Source organism: Notolabrus celidotus, chromosome 11 (genome assembly GCF_009762535.1).
Source record: "Notolabrus celidotus isolate fNotCel1 chromosome 11, fNotCel1.pri, whole genome shotgun sequence".
Lineage (NCBI taxonomy): Eukaryota > Metazoa > Chordata > Actinopteri > Labriformes > Labridae > Notolabrus > Notolabrus celidotus.
Genome location: NC_048282.1, coordinates 13311715 through 13334583, shown reverse-complemented (window position 1 = coordinate 13334583; position 22869 = coordinate 13311715). Strand labels below are relative to the sequence as shown.

General features: G+C 38.6%; 1 protein-coding gene across 1 annotated transcript; it reads right to left on the bottom strand.

Moving 5' to 3' along the window:
* Positions 1 to 2334: 2334 nt before the first annotated feature.
* Positions 2335 to 22869, bottom strand: LOC117821705 (solute carrier family 35 member E2A-like). Its single transcript, XM_034696177.1, has 9 exons — positions 22563 to 22869; positions 19656 to 20077; positions 19163 to 19298; positions 12077 to 12204; positions 6847 to 6967; positions 6715 to 6768; positions 6541 to 6613; positions 6239 to 6384; positions 2335 to 6026 (listed from the first exon to the last, which is right to left on the bottom strand). Exons 2-9 carry the CDS (start codon positions 19933 to 19935, stop codon positions 5798 to 5800), a joined length of 1167 nt encoding a protein of 388 aa, XP_034552068.1. The 5' UTR covers positions 19936 to 20077; positions 22563 to 22869; the 3' UTR covers positions 2335 to 5797.

Here is a 22869-nt window from a genome sequence, read left to right as displayed (position 1 = left end):
TCCTACAGTGTTTACAGTTAGTGAAGGCATCAGGAGAGGTGTAGAGTGTGTGAGCGGGAGAGAGGAGAGACAAGAGGAGAAGTTTTCCATTCATTCAAACATTGATTGTTGCTTTGTTGGTTGGGGTGATCAGTGACTGGTTATTAAAGATCAACGTGTTCACGAATCGGCACGTCATCCTTACAGACGGATGCTACAATACATATACATTTTCTGTAGGACTTACTGAACGTCATTCATTCTTTTGCTTGTCAGAGCCCCCATGGTGAGAGCTTTTTAGACTCTGATCCGGACTACAGTCCTGAGCAAAGCATCTCATCGGGTCAGAGGGGACAGGCCCGAGGACGAGCGAGAGGGGCAGTAAATAGAGTCAGGGGAAGTAGAGGCAGGGGACGAGGAGTACACGCCGGGGAAATAGATTTCCAAGTTGCATTAAGCGACTTGGAAATCTATTCATTTTATCATGAGCGCTTGTTACACATCCTGTATTTGTTCTATATTTAGAACTATTTATAAATATAAATTCTTTATAAATATAAATTCTGAGTATGGATCATTTTTATCTAAATATTTTTGTGGACTATGCTTCACATCAGACATTTTGATCATTTATTCTCTAACTTTTGATGGAAATTCTAATTCTAGCCTAAAAGGTTGCATAGGGTTATTCTACATTTACCTAAAGATTTTTTTATGACATTTAAATTAAAAAACTAAAACCAAAGCCAATGAGTGAAACAAGAGTGTTGTGCCTGTAGAGGGGATCATGTTGTGGCTTACTGGGGGCATGAAGCATTGAAGAAAGAGGTGGAGGGGCTACAGATGAGAATGAAAGAAAAAATATCTTCCTAAGCTAAGTTAAGCTTTCATAGCCAATGAATTATAAAATCAGGTTTCAAAATAACAGAAAAACCACCATGACTGTGGCATGATACATAGTGCAATATTCTGCAACTGAAAATATGATAATCCATTCATTTTGTACTCTAAATTCATATGTACTCAGTGTTTAACGATACAGGTGCAGCAAATCTCCCCTCACTGCGAGTGTGGGCACATGAGGGTTCAGATCCGTGTGTGTACAAGACTGGGCGGCAACCAATAGGCCTCAGATGGCGTTGCCATCTGGAGAGGTAGAGAGACCTTCTTTATGACCAAGAGTTAAACTAGTGTGGTGTGCATGCTCAAATAAGGGATGTGTGGTTAGTTTGCTGACTCAACAGGTAAAACTTGCAGGCAATTCTTAGAAGTTGTGACTATCACCCCTGGAAAAAGTAACATGAAAGTGTGATTTTTTTTTTTTTTAATGTTGCTGTGGTCTTTATGGTGTTGTTTTCTCTGCCCCTGTTACTATATGTGGATTCAAGTACAGCAAAACAAATAAATCCAAGTGCCACATTTTAAACTTTTTAAATGGAGAGGCAAAAATGTCAATAACCGGACTCATAGAGGTGGTCTGCAGGATGGGCCTGAACTTGATGTCATAGCTTTGTAAAAGTGAAACATGAAGGCCAGGCTGAGGCTGGAGTTCTGCTTCCGGAAGGCCACAGGGAACTTAGGACTTCCTGCAACTGTGGGGAGATGTCTGATCAAGGACAGTTGATAATATAAAATAAGATCAAATTTATTGATCTTCCATCCATCCATCCATTATCTTGACCGCTTAACCAGTTTGGGGTCGCTGGGGGCTGGAGCCTATCCCAGCTGACATCGAGCAGAAGGCAGGGTATGACCTGGACAGGTCGCCAACCTATCACAGGGCTAACATGTAGAGACAGACAACCATTCCCGCACACACTCACACCTATGGGCAATTTAGAGTGACCAATCAACCTGATGAGCATGTTTTTTGACTGTGGGAGGAAGCCGGAGTACTCGGAGAGAACGCATGGGGAGAAGATGCAAACTCCACACAGAAAGGCACCTGCCCGACCGGGGATTCTTGGTGTGTGTAGGAAGGCTATCAGTACCATAACAAAACTAACAGGGGTACATCTTTTAATGAGTCTGCCGTATAATTTTTAAATGACTGCCATCTCCTTTCCTTCATGAAAAAACACACTAAGTCTGGCTTGCAGGCCTGCAGGCAGTAAAGACAACTGTAGTCCAGCAGTGAAAACATCCTTAGCATTTAGGGTATATATTATTAAGAACATTTACCCGAATAATTGGATAATATTTTTGGCACTGTGTTGATTTTTCCCATCAAAAGCTAAGCAGAAATAAAAGAATGAAATTGGTGTGTTACATAATAGCCACCACACAGCAACATAGAAGGGGCATGAGGTGAAGAAAATCACGACCTCAAATAAAAACACAGTGACAACAGCAAGGTAAATTACAGAGAGGGAATTTATAATTTGTCCCGGCAGTTTTTCTTTATTACTGTGTTCTTGAATAAATAACAGGTTTAAAAGAAGCAATAATTACAGGATGACTGATGGATTCAAATACGCCCCTTTCCTGTTTATGATTGACATCGCTGCTATCAAAGCTAGCACTAGTGGAAAGTCAAGAAAATGATGGTACATAAAGCCCTACATACACCAACAACAGTTCATGATAAGCATGAGCATTCCTAGAATGCAGTATGTATTGAAAATGCTCAATACATTTAAAAATGTGTCAACAGTCTGTCAGGCTGTTAAGCTTTGGCTGGTTGAGCCTCCAAAAGGCTTTAAATCTCCATCAGAGGTGCATTTTTCAAATGTTCTATTTTTCATGTGATGCACTGTAATGCAGTGAGGATTACCTCATCGCGATAATAAAAAAACATAGCATCAATGATGTATTGATATTCATAAGATAACCCAAAAAAGTTAAAGAATAGGTGGGGCACTGGAAGAGGAAAACAGAAACAGAATGTGATGATAAGCAGAACATTGAAAAAACAAGGTAAGGTAGTAAAAGGACAATATATCATCTTGAAACATAAAATTCAACAGTTTGGAATAACTATGTGCCCATTTTGGATTTGATGCCAGCGACATCACATTTCAAACATGGGGGTCATGTTAAATGTTCTGTTGTAACACCTTCTTCATTCAACACTCTGTGGGTGTTAGGGAACTGAGAACTACAACTATCATTTTTGAAGTAACATGTCCCATCTAGGAATTTAGCCACTTGGCAGTTTGAGGTCTAATTTATTGTATTTTAAGGTACATTTTCAATGGGTGACAAGCCAGGCCTGCAGGACAGCCAGTTTTTCTTTCCACTGATCTATGCTGTTGTTAAATGTGTAGAATGCATTGTCTTACTGAAATGAGTTAAATTAAGTATTAGGTGATAAACTGTCAATTTAGCAGCATATGTTGCTCCAAAATGTCCTTCAGCATTAATGTAGCCCTCACAAATGTACAGGTTACCCATGCATACCGTTGTGAACTTACCATTGTACTATCTCAGATGCTGGCATTTAAGAACAGGTTGGCTGTTCCTTCTGCCCTTTAGCTTGGAAGATGTTTTCCAAACAGAATTTTAAGTTTTGACTTGACCACAGCAGTTTTTCACCTCACATTAACCATTCTTGAATGAGCTCTAGCCAGGAGAAGGCAGTGCTGTTTTTGGATCTGGTTTACATATGGTTTTCTCTTTGAATGGTAAGAGTTTCAACTTGCATTGATGGGTTAAGTGAAGCTGTGCTCACAGAAAATGGTTATTGGAGCTGACCCTGAGCCCATGACGATAACTTCAGAATCATGTCTGTGTGGTCATGTTCTGTAGACAATGTAAACCCTGGTTTCTTTACGGTTTTGTGTTGAGAAAGACTGTCTTTTTTATATCATTACAGTCTTTCACAAGGTTTGTGAACTCCTCCCCATCTTTAGTTAAGATAGTAAAATACCTAATTATCTGAGGTATTTCATCAGGCGTTTTCTTTCAGCAATTCACAACTTTCCTTTTCTATTGTTGCCTAACTTTTTAAAAATGTGATTCAGTCATCAAATTCAAAATAGGCACATAACTAAGACATGTTTGCGCACAATCACCTTCTATTTCTATGTACATTCAACACAGTGTCTCAGCTTTTTTTAGAAACAGATTATACAAACTTTGCATTTGCACCTCACAAGAAGATAAACCAACACACTCTTAAAGCAAGACAAAAAGCTCACAGAAGCCACTTCATAAAACCTTAAGGACACCCTGAGCTTTCAGTTTGCTTCCCTTCACCCAATGTTTAAATTAGGGATTAAGGCTGAATGAGGCCCTTTTGAGACCGAGTATTATCAAGCATTGTGGATGATCTGATCCCAAGTGGACAGCTCCGAGTATGGCTGTTGTATTATGTGTCTCCAAGTGCACAATCAATTCCCAATGTATGACTGGATTTCACTTTCTGATGCTAAACATGTGGCCTTGAGAGCTTTGTCCTGAATAAACAGAAGGTTTGACTGTCCAGTGGCCCAGGACACCTGAATTCCATAGACTGCAAAAATAATGAATGTAGCCATAGTGACAACACCTAATTGTTACCAATAGGACTGCCTATTTGAAGCGTCATTGGATCACTGGCTGCCACCATGTTGGTTTTCTAGAGTCAGAAGTCACTGTATTTGAATGCAAGGATGGTCCATGGGGGGAATAAAGAGTCTAACATGATTGGCCAGCAAATTACTGACAGAATAAGAATCTATTTGTGGTAGGGTCTGACCTGTACATTTACCAGACTCCATCCGGGATGCACAACAATTTTTATGTCGAGAAAAGAGAGCTTGTGGTAATTTAGCAGACTCACGGCTTGCATACTTGAATCTCTGTTGAGAGTATGGTGGGTGCACAAAAGTACTGGCCAACAAAAATAATTGGTCTTATTATTATTACCATAATAGCTTATTTTCATATTGGGACAAGCCAATAACAACCCTGAATCTGAAACACTGGCCAACAAATTAAAAATGTATGAACTTAGTATGTTCGAATATCATATCATACACCACACATATACCATATCATAAACCCAAACATTTGTCTGATTATTTGACAAAAAATACCACAAAGGCACAAAAGACACAAACACAGCCAAGAGGTCCACCTCAGTGACTATACTGGCTGTGCTAATGTCCAGTAGACAGCCAACAGTATTCACCTGTTACCATGCACGTTATTATGAATTATTCCAAGTTTTATACATATAAAAAAAAGGTATGAAATATAAAAATCCTCCCTCCATGCAGCTGTTATTAAAAGAAAAAAATAGCTTAAGAGACCAACATTTTTTGGGGGGTAGTTTTTAATATGGAGCCTAAATGGGAGTCAGGCTTTTGGAGCCTTCCTATAGTTTATACTAGAAGAACTGCAGTTATTTTGCATTTCAGCTTCTGCTTTATTCTCAAACACCAGGAGTTGTCATTTTAACTGTGGACAAACCAGTATCAGATAACCTCAGAATGTTGCCTTGGTATGATCAGATCTCAATAATTCCTCGATGCATCCTGAGTGAGTTTAGACCTGTACTTAAAGCTGTCATCTTTAGATCAGATCTCACAGCACCCAATATAAACAAGTTCAAAGTCTTAGTGAAACAGATACTGATCTCTAGAGAGCCAGTCAACAAAGCTTACTTTAAACTTGAAGACTTCACCCTTACACTTAGTGGAACTTGATTTATAAAAAGAATGACTTTGCTTCAATTGTTTTAACAGTTGAAAATAGGTCATACATCATATATAAATAATACATGATATCACTTACATAATGATACATATATCAAGGCAATGTGTCTCAACAGCCGACATTTGGTAAACAGAACTATTTGATCTCATCAAGCAGTATTAGTTTCAATTGTGATTCCTCATCGACACTCAGTGGCTTTGAAGTCCTGGTTCTGTAGTGCTTGCATATGATTCTGCTCAGTAGCCATGGCCTGTAAAGTTTTCCTCTGGATCTGTCTGGCCTTGTTGTACAAGAAGACCCCAATGAACACAAGGACGGTGCCAGTGGCATTGAGGATGGAGATGTGGTTACTAAACACGATGATGCTCAGCCAGATGGACAGGGCGTGTTTGACAGTACTGGCAACACTGAGAAAGAGATGCTGGATGTTATTCTTAAACTTTTGGAACAACTGTGTTGATCATTTCAGAGCCTTGGTGGATGTAAACAATAAATATTTATTGCCAGAGAGTTAGTCTTGGCTGCAGGAAACCACTTAAGTTTGACAATATACTGCATACAAAAGTTGTGGAATAAACTGTGAGCGGCTCCTGTTTTCATAGTAAAAGCCATTTGTTACCTGAATGTAACAGGGGAAATCCGTCCCATGAGAGCGTAGGCAGTGATACTCTGCAAGTGGAACAAGGAGCCATCAAAAACCAGCAACAGGACAACATCTTGGCTAAAGACGAAGCTCTGCCCATTCTTCCCAATCCCTGGGATGTCCTGAAAGCATAAAGATAGAGCAGGACAACCATTTATAAAATCATTACAAAAACTAATCAAAAAATGACAACAAACACTAGCTTGATGACACTGGCATTAATACTTGCATAACTGTAATAGTACTTTGATATTTGAAGTAACTATGTCTTGACATACCAACAGGAACAACCAGGCAGGTATTAGCATGATTACCGCAGCTGCACTAGTATAGAACTGTAGTTCTGGAGGACTGAAATAAACCAGAGTTTTTAGAATAAGGATGTGATCATTCAAAAGATAGAACAAATTGAAATGTGCAAGCTATAAATTGGAGGGTTCACATTCTTTTACCTGAACCTGTATGTGTCTCCACTGAGCAGTTTTTTGGAGAACACATTCTGCAAACTGAGACAAAGGACAAAGGGTTACATAAAGTATTGTGCTGCTGTGGGATAGCTGGTTTGCATGCTTAAGTTAAAGTACCAGTCCATGATGTTGGTGGACAAAGCTGCACAGAAACCAAGCATGTTGAAGCTGATCTCCGTGGCTGTGCTGAGGGCCAGGCCTGCCATGACAGGGAAAAGAGACAGATTCACCCACAGCCCTGCAGAGTGAAGAACAAACAGGAGAGACAAAGTTTAGCAAGTGCTCTGATGCCTGCACTGAGCCACATTCAGCAGGGATAGGATGCCCATTCTACAGCATAGAGATGTCACAATCCAATGGTAAGTACAGTGGGAAAAGATCATATAGCAAAATGATGTTGTGTGTAATCAATACAAGTATTTGCCAATCATAAACAGGCTGGTAAAAAACGGTTCTTTGGTAGCTACAGGTTGGTCACTCAAGTGGGCAACATTTTTATGATGTTTAGATGGGATTGTATTCTTTCTGCTGTCAATTACACAGTCTGGCAGTGGAGGCCAACATTATTAGCTGGATAAGCTTAAAGTCTTTGTAAAGCAAGTAAGAAAAAAAATGTGTTTGAGGCATAGACTGTATAAATAAGCGCTGTATTGAAGTCAATCGACGGCGGGAGCCATATTGGAAATGCTGAGCTCAACCTAACTGGGTGGGCTTTGAGCCTCCTCGCTAACAGCTACAGTGTCCCGGTCTGTCAATCAAGTCAGCTGTGCCTCTCATAATGGAAAACTTGTAATCTAAATATCTTTGAAACTGCTGCATTATGAAAAGATTCATCCCTGTACAATGTGTTCTGATCGAGTAATTAGTTATCCTACTACACTCATTTTTTGTACCAGGTTGTAAACATGTTTATTTCTGCTGGAAAGATCGTCTTTTTTTAAATTTGTGTGTATGTTGTTTCCGGTGCTTCCTGAGCCAGCATCAAGTGGACACTGGAGGAACTGTAGTTTTAAACACTTACACTCTGGCTTCAATTGTCATGGCCGGAGGTTGCCGCTTGGTTTGAGGTTGTCACACAACAGAAAAAAGTGTTATATGTCACCCACAGTCACAATGGGGCAGCTGTGGCTGTGGCTCAGTGGTGTATTAGCATATGGCCTCTCAATTGGAGGGTCGGGTGTTCAATCCCCGGTCCTGCTGTCCACATGCTGAAGTGGCTATCAGTGTTTGAATGGGATTAGTTAATACTGATGGGCTCTTGACATAGCAGCCTCTGCCACCAGTGTATGAATATGGTGTGAATAGGTGAATGTGACATGTAAAGAAACAGTGCTTTGAGTGGTCAGTAGACTAGAGAAAGCGCTATATAAACAAAGTCCATTGACCATTTACTATTTTACCTAGCCAAATTTGAATGATTAAAAATCCACAAAGTATTTAAAATTAGGTTTCAAACTTCTTAGTATCACTCTTCTCTCTTATAAAATTCACCTGACTGTTAACAAGTCAACAACTTGTTTTTCTGTGCAATATCCTTATTGTTTGTAATATCCCTACCATTTGCTCTTTTTATATCACTTTAATTTTTAGCGCCTGGTTAATTGCGAATTGTAAATATTCTGTGCTTCTGTATAATTTTTTATTTAATTAATTTTGTTCAGTATTTATTTCTTATTTTATTCATGCTTTCTGTTAATGCTCTAATTCTTTATTGTGTATAACTGTGCTGTAATGACAGAAACATTTTCAATTATTGCTTTAATTACTTTATTGTTAAATGTGCATCATGTTTCCCTGTCTGCACTCCCTTACAACCGTAACACAGTTTTTCTGTTGGCTATTAGTATGCACTTGGGAGGAAATCTAGGCACGATGCTTAGTGATGAAGCATGGACCTGAGCAGTTTGCAAGAGGCAACTTCTTGTTCTCCCTGTTACTCCAGTTCTTCCTGATGAGGGTGGTGGCAGGGGTTGATGAGACAAGATGCCACCACTGTAAGAAGCCCTTTTCTGCACCTGTCCATTGTTTAGTTCTAAACTTGGATTTTTTTAATACGTAAAAAAAAGGCTGTCTCATGATGGAGTGACTTACAGGGAGATGAAAATGCAGACCGTCATGTACACGATTACTCCAAACTGCTCACTGACAACAACCCTGCTGAATATCAGCCTTTAAAGATTCACCCTCTAACAGTCCCATCAAGAAAGTTATCTGAAAGAAGCTCCACACCGCTTAACCAACACCACCCCCCTTACAGCTACAAACAATATAAACTAAACTGATAAAAATCAAGAGTCCTTTTAACAGAAACTGCAGAGTATTGAGATGTGTGTCAACAAGAATACTAACGTCACCCACACTCTATCGTCAACGGCTGGGTACGCTAAGGAGCAAATGAGGGGTCTCTCTTCCAACATAACAGTACTGGAGCAGGAGGCAACTACCCTAACTAAATACACAAAATGCTGTGGGACCAGGTTGCCTACAGGAGAAGATGGAATTTGAAGATAAAAGGAGGGTTAAACAGGAAAATGACTGTGATCGATCTACTGTCCAGTGTCGCCCGGCATAAAGGACTCCCTCAAAAACTCTGTGGATGTAGCACACCACCTTATACCCAGGAGTGGCACCAGCTCACCATCTGGCTGCATCATTGTGTAGATTAGGTCACACACATAGGGATTATGTTTGGGCAGATGCCAAAAACTCAGAGGAACTAAAGCAAATGATCAAACTCACAGACAACTCAACACAACATGTGATGGTGCAATAGCCAAGCTGTTGATCAGTTGCTTGTTCCACAGACTAGGTTTCTCTCCTCTGATGTTCTAGATGGGTTCTTTAATTTAGAGAAAGGAAGGACATTACGATTATTTTGGATTGTCAATAATCTTTTCTCAAAAGGGAGTCTGTTGAGAAAGGACAGAACAGTAAAGGATTATTTTTCTGTTTATCTGTTATTTGAGGTTATTTTTCTGTGAAGACAATTATTTCTTTGAAAGGTCATATACAGCGTTTTGTTTGTGTGCATGAAACTGTTACAATTTTATTTGTATTAAATATAATACATAACAATAATAATTGATCCGATTTGAATAGCGCTTTTCTTGGTACTCATAATAAATAAATATAAAATTTATATTTATTTATTATAAATAAATATAAATATTTGGCCCTTATTTAAGATACTTTAGGCTTGGATATGGGAGATGATTTAATATATTTTTCTTTCATTGATTCAAAATACGGTGTCGCACTGTGCAGCACAGTTAAACGCATAGGTGTACTACAGTATGATTCCATGTTTTGCACTTTTCCACCACTTTTTCTAAAGGTTATAAACTTTGATTTCTACCCAAAAGGTAGTTTTGTTCTAAATGTTATGTCACAATTTATCTTCTTGAATGAGAGATTAGAGAACTTACCAAAAGAAAAGCCTTATTGGAAAAACTTTGATCAAGAAGACAAACTTTAAAATTAATTAGTATTCATGTGAGGCTGATAATCTTGAATGTTCTGTTTTAATTAAGGTGCTTATCCCTTTTACCAGGAAAAAATATCGTAATTACAGCCTTCAAAAGACACTGTTATTATATTCAGCGTTATCATATAAATAATAGCCAATAAGACTAAAAATAGAGACACAAGTTATGAAAAAGAACATACATGCACTATATGTATATGTGCTGTGTGCATCAAAGCAGGACACAATACATAATATTAGAAGACTGCATTTGATATCATCATTATGGTCTTCTGTTCAGACAGAGATTGAGAAATGTCTTGGCACCAAAACAGAAATGGATCCAAAACTATGTGTTCTCAGTGTTATGTTGAACGCTGCTCGCCTTTCAATCTGCAAATTCTGAAATGTCATTAATATCTATGTGTAGTGTCATTTTTTTGTGGTGTGTTAGTTTAGTAAAAATTGTATGTTTTCATAATAATGATATTAACTACGAGTGTAAAGATTCACAGATTCCGATCACATTCTGATCTTGACATCAAAGATCAGTGTGCACTGGTCCGCAGCACCTTGGATCAGTAAAAATGACAAAAGAACCGGTTGACGGCCCAGTTTCAAAGTTGTGATTGAGGTTTTGCTGCATCTCCCTGTAAATTATACTCAGCATATTAAATCTTGTGAGTCTCAGTTACCTTTCATAAGAGGTAACGTAACACCGGCCTAGTAACATAAGTTAGCTCACAGGGAGGAGACCGCTTGTGATTGGAGAATTGATTTATAGTGAAATAAAGTCATTGTACTTCATTCATTGTAGTCCACCGTCTGTAGGCTTTGTAGGAAAGAGATAACGTACATCTGCTGAAACAAATTTCACCAGATAAGACGTTACCTGTGCTACAATGCTAGCCTTAGCAAGCAACGGCACAAGCAGACCTGAATATTAAACTCTTTTTCCAGCGACAGCTCAGGGAAGTCTGTGGTTATCACAACATTTATAGCCTTTTTATTGCTGATGTTTAACTTCCTTACTGTGTCATGTGGGGTAATGGCTGTGTGACTTGACATAACCCAGGTGTCATTGTAACAAATGGGCCTAGTTTTTTGTCTGTTGGAAAAGTAAAAAGCCCAAGGACATGTTATTTTGTAATAGAAAAAAAATCACCAGGGATAAAAGCCATCGAGGATTTGGATTGCATTGTAAAAGAGCGGTTCACATCCCTTATGTTAACTGACTTTTCATCTGAAACATATCTCCAGCCTTTGCCTGAAATGATAGCTTGTTGTGCTTTCAGAATTATTTGAATGGCACTTGAATTGTATATGTTGGTCTGATGAGTTTAAACAGAGCATGTGAGGAACACAAACAAGGTTTCTTTTTGTTTCACTAAAGTGATGCATGCACAGTGACTATGGTAGCAGTTGGAGCCGACAGAGACATTTTTTGGAGGTTGTTTACATTATAAACAGTCAAGATATCAAATTACAAACCAAATCAAACAGTGATTGTTTGAAATTCTGTAAGCTATCAGAATGGATATTTAGGTAGATTAAGTCCCTGTCAAAACACATGTAAAAGAAAAACAGAACAAGTATGTGGAAGTAACAGCATGCATTTAGCTTACTACATCAGGCACAGAAATAAACGGAGTCACCACACTTCATCTCAACAAAAGGTTGACCTAATTTCCCCATAGTTGTTCAACTGGCTTGACAGAGTTCCTTTTACTAATGTCAACAAAGAGTAGGAGTTACTGATTGGGTTGGCAAGACATAACCTACCTATCTAGTAGTTGTCTGCAATGTCTCTGAAGTATCACCTCAAGTCCTGATATCCTATCATTTTACAGCCCGACCCCTAGAAACAAACATAAACCAGTATACCTGTGTACTCTCCAAGAATCAGCCTAGACATGATGACAGTGAAGATGGGTGCTGAACTCTTTACTGTCTCTGCAAAAGACACTGCCACGTTCTTCAGGCTTACCAAGCCCAGCACTACTGTGGTGAACCTAACACATGGAAACAGAGATGATGTCAAGAGTTTACTTTCTGAAAAGCTACTGTTAAGTGTCAAAATTGGAATCCACAAAACAACACGAAGAAGCCATTAACTTTTGTCTGTTAAAAGGGTTGCATGGTTTGTTTTTTTAAGCGTCACTGCCCAACACTGTCATATTGTGAGATGTGCAGTGCAATAGCGTTATCAAGTATCTGTAACAACTGGTAAGCATTTTTCAGGGTTCCCAAAGTGTGAGTATTTCAAATCACATGCGACACTAAAAATAGGTGTGTGGGTGGCATAGCAACTAACTATAGCAACTTACTTGTACCTGCCTGCATGCAAGACAGAGAGACAAAGACAAGAGAGGAAGGATGAGCTGCAGCAGAAGACCACTCAGCATGCATGGAGAAATGTGACAGTCCTTTTAATCGTCAACTTTCTAAATTCAAATATTATCACTGTCCTAGATTCACTTTTTAACTCCAGAAAACATTCCAGGAATTTACCAGTCAAAATAATAAATTACATTTTTGTTAAACATTTTTCATAAAAAAAATATTCCAGTACATTTTATGGAGATATTAAAAATGTGTGTTGTAAACAAACCAATGTAAATTTTTGCAGCTATTTTAGACTTAGTCTTCCGTTTTTTAATGTAGTTTTGGTCAGTATACATTCTAGTCTTAGTTTTTCGCAAAATATTTTCTCTCTTCTAATGTATTCATGTAGTCGATCAGATATTGGTAGGTTATTTCTTGTGTAAGTTATGCAATCTAGCTTATTACCCGGCTTTCTTACTGATCTTCTGGTTGTATAAGATGCTTGATTCTGATTGGTCAAAACCCCGTAACAATGGTTGTTAACTTTCACTGATATGAGCAACACCAGAGACAAACTGATCACATGTCATGTCAGATCAATCCACGGAAAAGAGTTCTGACACATTTTACGTCTGCTTGATGACATCACAGACCGTAAGGTGAGGGGACACCGTTAGTTTCCATCTGCATCAAAACAATGAGGCTAAATTGCTGGTTTCAGATAGCATGCTGATGGGGCTGGTTAAACAACATGGATATTTACATATTGGATCCTGTCTAGCATTCCTAACAAGTGGAGCAGGTGAGAGCAACTTTCTCTACAAACTTAGCCCATAAGCGGTGGTGATGATAGCAGCAGGGTTCAAAGTTGTTTATTTTTAAAGGTCTGTGAACTGCAGAGCTCAGAGAAGAAGGAGAGCTGGATGAGGACAGTTTCATGTTAAATCAACCAAAACAGGCAGATAAGAATCCATCGCCATGGCACGGTAATGTTGCAGTTGAATCACTGGAACTATTTTTCAAAACAGTATATACAAATTAATTTAAATTAATAAAATTATCTTTAAATAAAGTTTTTTTGCCACTGTGTTTGGATTTGAATTTAGGAGCCGAGTAATAAGCGGTATGGTGTGGCTCCATCCAATCATACGCTTATATTTCTAAACGTGTCTTTCTGTCGTACAATTTCCCTGTCTGCCAAAGTGGAGTGCGGCCTGACGATTTTAACCGCCCTCGCTCGCCACAGACCCGCATTTGGCAGTTGTTGGGTGCCAATTTCAGACCCTGTCCACCATCCTCTCTACAACGTGCTGGTTAATCAAAAGAGCACATTCAGTGAGAGACTCATTCCCCCTAAATGCACCAAAGAACGCCACAGGAAGTCATTCCTGTCATCTCCACCCTCTGATCACAGGACAATAACCTATACTCTGTGCATTACACTGTGCAATATCCTGACCACTTTAACATCCTTGTATATACCTCCTTCATTCCTAGTTCCTAGTGCAAGAGCTGTATTACACTTTTGTGATGGTCCCTAAGTTTACCTGCGATGACAGTAATTTCACAGCACTCTGAGCGTCATCCTCATCTTTGATGATTAAGAGCTGATCAAAAACTTAAAAACCTTTACTAAATGTGTCACATGTCTAATGTGTCGTCAAACTAGGATAAATCAAGCTGAAGACAAGGAGCTATTAATGGTAATGGCAGTAAAAAATGGCAAACATCAGACATTAAACAGAAAAGGGCGACCCCAGTAGCTGGTTTGTCACTAACACACCAGGGTCAGTGAAAATGAGAAAGATGCATGGAAGTAGTGAGACCTTGTACCCACGGCACACTTGTTGCAGATTAGTGACGAAGCAAACACTGCTCCCATCAACTAACTAAGTCAGCCTGTTACAGGACTGCATTGACTTGTATTCTGACTGATTAGATACACAAAGGGGGAAAATATGTATCTGTAATGTCCAGCAGTCCACCAGTAACATTTCATTTCGTCATCTTGTTCATGAAAAAAAAAAAACATACATTGGTCAGAGTTTTTATCATCAGTAAGGTACTTTAGCTTTAGCTTTTGTGTCATTATGGAAATAAAGGATTGTTGACAAACATTGATCATTGTAGTTTCATGAACAAAATTAACACTGATACAAACTGTAATGATTTAAGGCTCTTCAACTGCACTTTCAACTAGGCCTGTGGTCTCATTTAAGATAAGATAAGATAAGATAAGATACTCCTTTATTCGTCCCACTTAAAGTGTAGGTATGCCAAAAACCTGGAAATGGGGTACAACAAAAATAATTCAGATTTACAAAATCATGCGCAGGTACACCTTCATACAATATTGCCCTTATAAATAACAAACTACTTGGGGATATGCACACATGGTTCAGCCTCATATTTTGCACTCTATGCTCAATGCAAAGCACCTTATGAATAAAAATGCATAGAAATGAGCTGGTAGATCAGAGAGTGCCTCTGTGATATGCGTATGAACATAATTCAAACTACATATTACACATGATACTTTCCAATGGTAGAGGACATCACCAAAAGCAATTAGCTTTGATTACTTTGGATTTGAACACTGGTGAGACAAAGCTAACATGCAACTCAACCGTGATCGGTATGAAGTACGGCTCACTTGCCAGCTATCTCCTCGCATACTGTTTGTGCTGTTCAATCATTTTTTTCTCATGTTGGATCCATGTATGTGGGTTGGGGCTACTCAGAGGTTGCCTGCGGGCTGGATGCAGCCCAGGCGGCCAACTGAATAGCTCAGCTCTAATTGATCAATTGTTAATAATGTAAATCTGAAAACAACTAATAATGCAGGGCTATCATTGGAGCAGATCTAGAAAAATATCCATGGGCTGGCAAAGGTGTGGCAGAAAGAGAAGCCGTTTTATTTGCAAGACAAGCAGTTATACTGCTGCAATTATAAAAGGTAAGTAACTTTGTCTGTGAGCTATATTGGAAACAGAACCATCAATATAATGAGGCTAGAAAGCCTAATTAGCATTTATGTATAATACATGGCTGATGTCATACATTTCGAGGAAAGTTCAGGCAAATTAACTTAAGCATCTAAAATGCTCTTGTCTAGATCTTTGCTTGTGTTGTTCTTGTTCTCGTATGTACGTCGCATTGGATAAAAGCATCTGCTAAATGACATTGTAACATTGTAACATTGTAAAATCTGTCCTGCCTAGGCCTAATTGATAGTGTGGATCCAACTAAGTTGAAATCCTTATGATCATACATGACAGCTGCAATGAATTGGCCAGTGTAGCATTATATCTCCACCAATGCCAGTTGCAGTTGGCAACTTCACACACAATTATTATGAGACTTGCCATCGGCACAGCTGTAAAGAAACGTTTTAATAACATGGTGAGAAAACCGTTTGCTGGTAGTTTTGGCGCGGTGGGCAGGTGCAAAGACCTGCCCACTTTATCCAGCTTTATCGCCATAGAGCTTGTCAGTAGATGAAGCATGAAGTGCTCTAAAATCTCCTGGTAGATGCTGTATTGACTCTGGACTTTATAAAACACAGTGGATAAGCTAAACAGCCAGACATCAGCAAATTCAGCAGCTAGCTACACAGAGTAAGCAGACATTTTTGACAAATAGAGGCAATGACCAATGTGAGGCCTCCTCATTTGCTTAAAGCGCCCACAGCTAGTTAACAAAGCATCTCTTTTCAGTTAGCAAAGCCACAGAACTACTGGACAGACCCAACTGGGAATTAGAATCACGCAATTCATTACTTTGATATTTTTATATGGATTTACTTGACCACAACTTGTGTGGAAGAAGACACTGGGATTTTGAGGGGCTCGAGCCTGGCTACAAGGACCAGGTGTACTCCCCAGGACAACATTTGGATAATCAGCCTCTATTGTTATGCTATTTTGTGCAGTCTGAGCATCTCACATTCAACTTACACATCTTAATCTTTGAAAACAATTTGCTATGTGAACTTAAGATGCACAGTTGCTATTATTAGACATTTGATAATTAGAGTAAGAAAATAAGCAACATATATTAATGCATCCGCTAGATTATTTCAATATTACTATCATTTTCAGACAGCCTTGAGTTAATCTGGTGTTGTGTCTGCAGTATTTACCTCTCATGACTTGCTGGTGTTTTTTCCCCTCGTTATTCTTTATCAACTGATAAGACAGCAGCACCTAAGAGAATGTTGCCTACATTTACCTGTTAGTCAACATTTTTAGAAAGGTTAATTTAGCATCAAAGTTATTATGCGAACAGAATAACACGTTATATCACTCAGTCTAGTTCAGTCTACATAACCACAAGCTGATGGGACAGCTGTTCAGAAGACAATCATCTGCATACAGAAGCTACTTGCTGAAAAGGCTGGCTTTTTGCAGAGAGCTGTATTATAGGAAAGTTGACTGGAGGAAGATGTGTGGCAGGCAATCGCAGCCTTGAGAGGATTGTCGAGAAAAGTCAAGTCAAGACCGTTCGAGAGTTTCAGGAGGATAGGACTGAGGCTGGTGTAGGTGCATCAAGAGTACCACACAGGCATCTTCAGGAAAGAGACAAGGTCTGTTACATTTCTAATATCAAGACACTCCTGACTCAGAGACAGCATCAGAAGAGAGAGGAGAAAAAGAACTGGACAATTGATCAGTGGTCCAAAGTTCTCTTTTCAGATGAAAGCACATGAAGCGTTTTATTGGGAAATCAAGATCCTTTAGTCTGGAGGAAGAGTGGAGCGCATCAGAATCCAAGGTGTTTGAAGTCCAGTGTTAAGTTTCCACAGTCAGTGATGGTTTGGGATGCCATGTCGTCTGTTGGTGTTGGACTGTGTCTTATGAAGTCCAAAGTCATCACTGTGTCGACCAGGAGATTTTAGAGAACTTCGTGCTTCATCTACTTAAGAGCTTTATTGAGATCCTGATTTCCTTTTACAGCAGGACTTAGCACCTGCACACAGTGCCAAAACTACCAGCAAATGGTTTTCTCCCCATGATAATACTGTGCTTGATCAACCTCACCTGAACCCTGAAGAGGATCTGTGAGATACGTGTCAAGAGGAAGATGAGAAACACTTGGCCCAAAACTACAGATGAGCTGAAGGAACATACTTTATATAAGTTAATAATTTCTGTATTTTAAATCCTATTTTTGATTGATCCTATGAAATATTCTAATATTTCTAGATCCTTATCTAAATTAAAATATAAAGACTTGAACATTTTAGTTTGCAGTGAGTCTAAAGATATCACATGTGTACTGTCTTACAGAACTAGTGGAAAATATCAAACTTTTTCACAATGTTCTAATTTCACATTAACTACCATGTAAATAATACACGGTTTGATTACATTTGACACGCTTGATAAAAGGGGCAGAGTCCTAGACCCGGTGGCATCAAAGCTGATTACAGCCTCCGTTTCACAGAAACATGAAAAAAGAGCTAATTGTAATCAGATAAGACTTAACTAGCACAACATTGTTAGCTTGCAAATAACACAAACAGCTTACCAAGCCCACTGCTGTCAATTTGAAATAACAGGTTGAGTTCAGACCAAAGACAAAACTAGCATGTACTTGGAAATAAAGCATCTTGTAATTGAGCCTGTAACTGTCCTGAAGGTCCCCGTATACCACTAAACAACGTAGTATCTCACCAATGTGTATTCTAGATTTATCTGGAAGAAACACACCTGTGTGCATGATAAGACGACCCCTCTTCACAAGAATAATTTATAGAAATGACTTTTTCAAGACCACTTTTTTTTTAATTATGAATACGATGAAACAAACACACATTGGTTCTTTAAAATTAAATTGTTGTATTGAAATGGAAAAGTTGCGATCACGTATAAATGAAGCACACAGGGCATCAGTATTTCACTACCATGATCATAAAAATAGCCAAATAGCAGTTTGTTGGAGCGATGACAGGTTAGCAAATGGGTGTTCCTACAATCCATTTTACTGGAATATACTCGCATCCATTTTAAGATATCATCTTCAGACATTTCACTCTGTCACATCATATTTATTGGCTGTTTGAAAGTTGTTTCTGCTGCATTGATAACCATTGCTTCAGAAAGATGCCATAACTCAGCCTCAGTTGATGGTTAATTCTCCTAATTTTGTGCAACTTTGTTCATGGTGTCCATCTTTCATCTCCCTGGCAACGTAGAATTGAATCAAAGATGGCCTCAGTAATGATAGTACACTACAGACAAGTGGCGCAGTCTGTCGTAGGAATACGGATATTTAATTAATAAACCCTGTATATAAGATGATTCTACTTATTATATATTACATATTAATGTCAATACGGTATATACTCGTATTTTCCAAGGTGGTAATACCACCCTATTGATAACCCTATTTTATAATATTTACTGGATTACCTTGGGGTGTCAGGATTAAACTACTCTCAAAACATGAATAAGTTAATTAATTAATCAATTACTTTGTTATAAAGCACTTCATCACATTTCAAAAGTTACTGGTACTTTGCAATAACTGTGAAAAAACATTGTACAACATTTTTTGTTGAAAGCTGTCAATTGCATATGAAAATATGTAACTTTGAACCAACAACCACAGGTAGTGTGTAGTTAAAGAGAGAGAGAGACCTACCTCATGAGTCCAACAAACAGCATAATCATGATGAAGTTGGGGGGATATTCAGTTCTGGACTTGTGCTGGTACAGGCAACAGGGTACTAACGTTTTTAGGAAGCCTATTACAGTAGTGGAGAGCATCTGAACTGCACCTGCAGAGTGTGGACAATACCAAAACACAGCCAAAACCACAGATGTTAGTGTTTTTGGCATTAGAGGTTCTCTCAATTTCTTTGTTACATTACCAAATATACTTGTCATCTCTAGTCAATTTTCAAAGATCACAACATATATTGGCAAGATGGTCATGCAGCCTGATTTTCATGTTATGTAATATTGTGACCCTTAGCTCCATAGTTGAAATGAAAATGAAATGAATAGTTAAGAGAGCTAAATCCTTTAAAACTACATGTAAATGTAAATTACAATACAATTCTACTCATCACAAAAACAAACTGAATGTCTTTTAAAGCTACTTCTTCTCTTTAAAAGTAGTAATTCTGTCTTACCTAGCATGCTTGGCTCCCTCTCTAGCAGAGACAAAATGTACTTGTTAAGGAACAGGGTGCAGAAGCTAAAGAAGTACCAGAGGCCCAAGTAGACCAGTGACCGCCAGTTCCACACCCCTGACTCTGCTTCGATCACAGTAGTCTCTGTGACTGTGATCTTTAGAACCTTTTCCCCTGGTAGGCTCTCGCTGCGGGCCAACACCACTCGCTCCTTGCGGTTGCGGAATGGCAGCAGGAGGCGCCATATCGGGTGCCTGGCAGACTGCCAGCCACCGGGCATTACGTCTGCTACAGGTGGGTGTTGATAGTGAGGTGAGGGGTTGATGAGTTTCTATGGCTAGTCCATCTTTTGACTGGTCCAGCAATTAATGCATCACTCTGTCATGCAGTCAATGAACCTGGGGCCTCCTGTGTGGCTGATGCTGGGGAGAAGAAAACAATAATATTCAGTCAGGTAAAACCAAGCAGCAACCTCCGGTCTAAAAATATGAGTCCAATGCGGAAGTGCTAAAAGCTGCAGCTCATCGAGGCTGGCTCCAGAAGTACCGGAAGTCACATACACGTGAAAGGGAAAAAGACGATTTTTACAGCATTAATAAACATGTTTACAGCCTGGTACAAAAGACAAGTGTAGTCTGGATAGCTCATTTCTCGATGTGCTCTCACTGTGAGGGGGTGAATTTTTTTTCTAATGCAGCAATTTTGAAGATATTGAGATTACTAGTCTTCCAATGAGAGTCACAGCTGCCTGCGGGAACACTGTAGCTGTTGGATAGGAGGCTATAAGCCCGCCTCTTTAAGTCACACTAGCTTGACAGAAGCAATATGGCTGCCACCTACGATTGGCCTCAAAACAGCGCTTCAGAAACAGATGGGTGACGTCATGGATACTACGTCCATATTTTATACAGTCTATGGGTAAAACACACACACACGATCTCCCCGATATGGAAGCCCTAAAAGAACATGATCAAATATATTTAATTTTCTGTTTTCTCAAGATCTCAACTTATTTTTCTCATTATCTTGAGAAAACAAGGTTTGTAATCTTGAAATAACCAGAAAAATAAGTTGCGATCTTGAGAAAACAAGTGAAATTAACTTGTTATTTTGAGAAAACAGAGAAAATAAAGTGTATTGAATCATGTCCTTTTAGGGCTTCCGTACCCTGGAAAAGATTTAGGTCTAATAATTCACATATGACTAAATAATAAGTGGATAGTGGATACTGTAAGTGGTTGTTTTAATGAATTTGTTGTAATGAAATATCTGTGTTTAATCAAGTTTGATGGGGTGGAATTATGAGCATTGTTATTCTAATCATTGTTTCAACATTTATTTATCTTATTTACTTATTTATTCATTGTATGTAACTGATCTTTTTTTAACTCTACCTTATTTCTAACTTTTCTTTCTACTCTTACTTATATTATTTATTTTACTGTATTGATTTTATTTTATTTATGATCATGTCTTTTATCATTGCTGTTGTTTTCTGTCTCTCTGTTCTTTTGTGAAGCACTTTGGGCTGCATGTTTGTATATATGAAAGATGCTATAGAAATAAAGTTGAGTTGAGTATGAGACAATGCACTTCAGTTCAATGTATCCGTGTATTTCTGCAATGTTATTGAGTTGAAACATACGGTGGCCCTGAAGGACAAAACCAATTTACAAAAGATGAAACACTTTTACAAAGTTGGAGAAAAATTTACATTTAAGAAAACAAATTTACAAAATCAAAACACTTACCAAGGCGAAAAACAAATTTGCATTTAAGAAAACAAATTTACATTTAAGAAAACAAATTTACAAAATTAAAAACACTTTTACAAGCGGTGAGACAATTTTACAAACGGCGGAACACTTTTACCATTCCTGAAACGAATTTTCATTTATTCTTAATGGAATGGGAATGTATCAAACACCGGAAGTGATCCTGGAGTGATCAAGTGAGGGGTCATTTAGTTTGTTTTGATGGAGAGAAACCAAACGGAGCAACGTTTGGTACTGGTACTCCGTTTGGTACCGGATCACTTCCGGGCTTTGGTACATTCCCTTTATGTTAAAAATGAATATAAATTTGTTTCAGGAATGGTAAAAGTGTTCCGTCGTTTGTAAAATTGTCTCACTGCTTATAAAAATGTTTGGTTTTTTTATTTTGCAAATTTGTTTTCTTAAACGTAAATTTGTTTTGGCCTCGGTAAAAGTGTTTTGATTTTGTTTTTTAAAATGTAAAAATGTTTTCCAATATGTAAATGTGTCTCCAGATTTGTAAAAGTGTTTCATCTTTTGTAAATTTGTTTTGTCCTTCAGGGCCACCGTAGAACAGTATCAAATTATATAAGTCAATGTCGTCATAACTGTTCAGTTAGTACCTGCAGGTCATTTCGTTATGGATGATTGTGTTGAAGTGCACTATCAGCCTTTGTCCATTATGAATGTTCGCAATTTCCCTGAAGCGTTATTCTTTTGTGATGCATCTAGCCAGTTAAAAACCATAACCTTGTTGTTCTGAATTTACCTGAAATAAACCTCATTTATCTACAAAACGTACTGCATAAACTGCATATTTATTGAACACCACAATAATTTGAAACACCTAATCTTAGTCTTGTTTAACGTCATGACATCAGCAAAGCTTCTGACAACAGAGCGTAGAGTTTGGAGTCCAACAGCTGAATCAGACACGGACATGGACTGGATTTCCCCCTGAATCTGCTCAGGTTTTAAGAGATTCGGTGTTTTGATCCCACAGCCTTTGAGCTTTGAACTCAAATCCTAACGACAGGCAAAAGTTGCTTCAGTAAAGACAGGCGGATGTTGAGTTTTCAGCAGCTAGTCTCTTCACACAGGAACACAGGATCACATGCAAACACAGAATATAAAGACGACGGAGAACTCTTACCTGTTTTTAAATGAATGCTTCAACTAGGACGAAAATACATCCAAATCCTGCCGGTTTGCGAAACAACAGCGTGTTCCACATATAAAGGAAGTTGTACAAAGACGTCGGCTAGCCACTGTTTCTTGTGGTAACGTGGGACCTATGTACCTGGAAGCTAAAAACTCAGCTTTATCCCGCGACATGAGGGAGCATCCACTGACTACACCCACTACGGACCTGACCTAGCTAGCTGAAGTCCCTTCACCTGTGTACCTGACTTCGAGACATGGCTTTTAACGACAGACAATTTTTCTGCATCAAGTTAGCC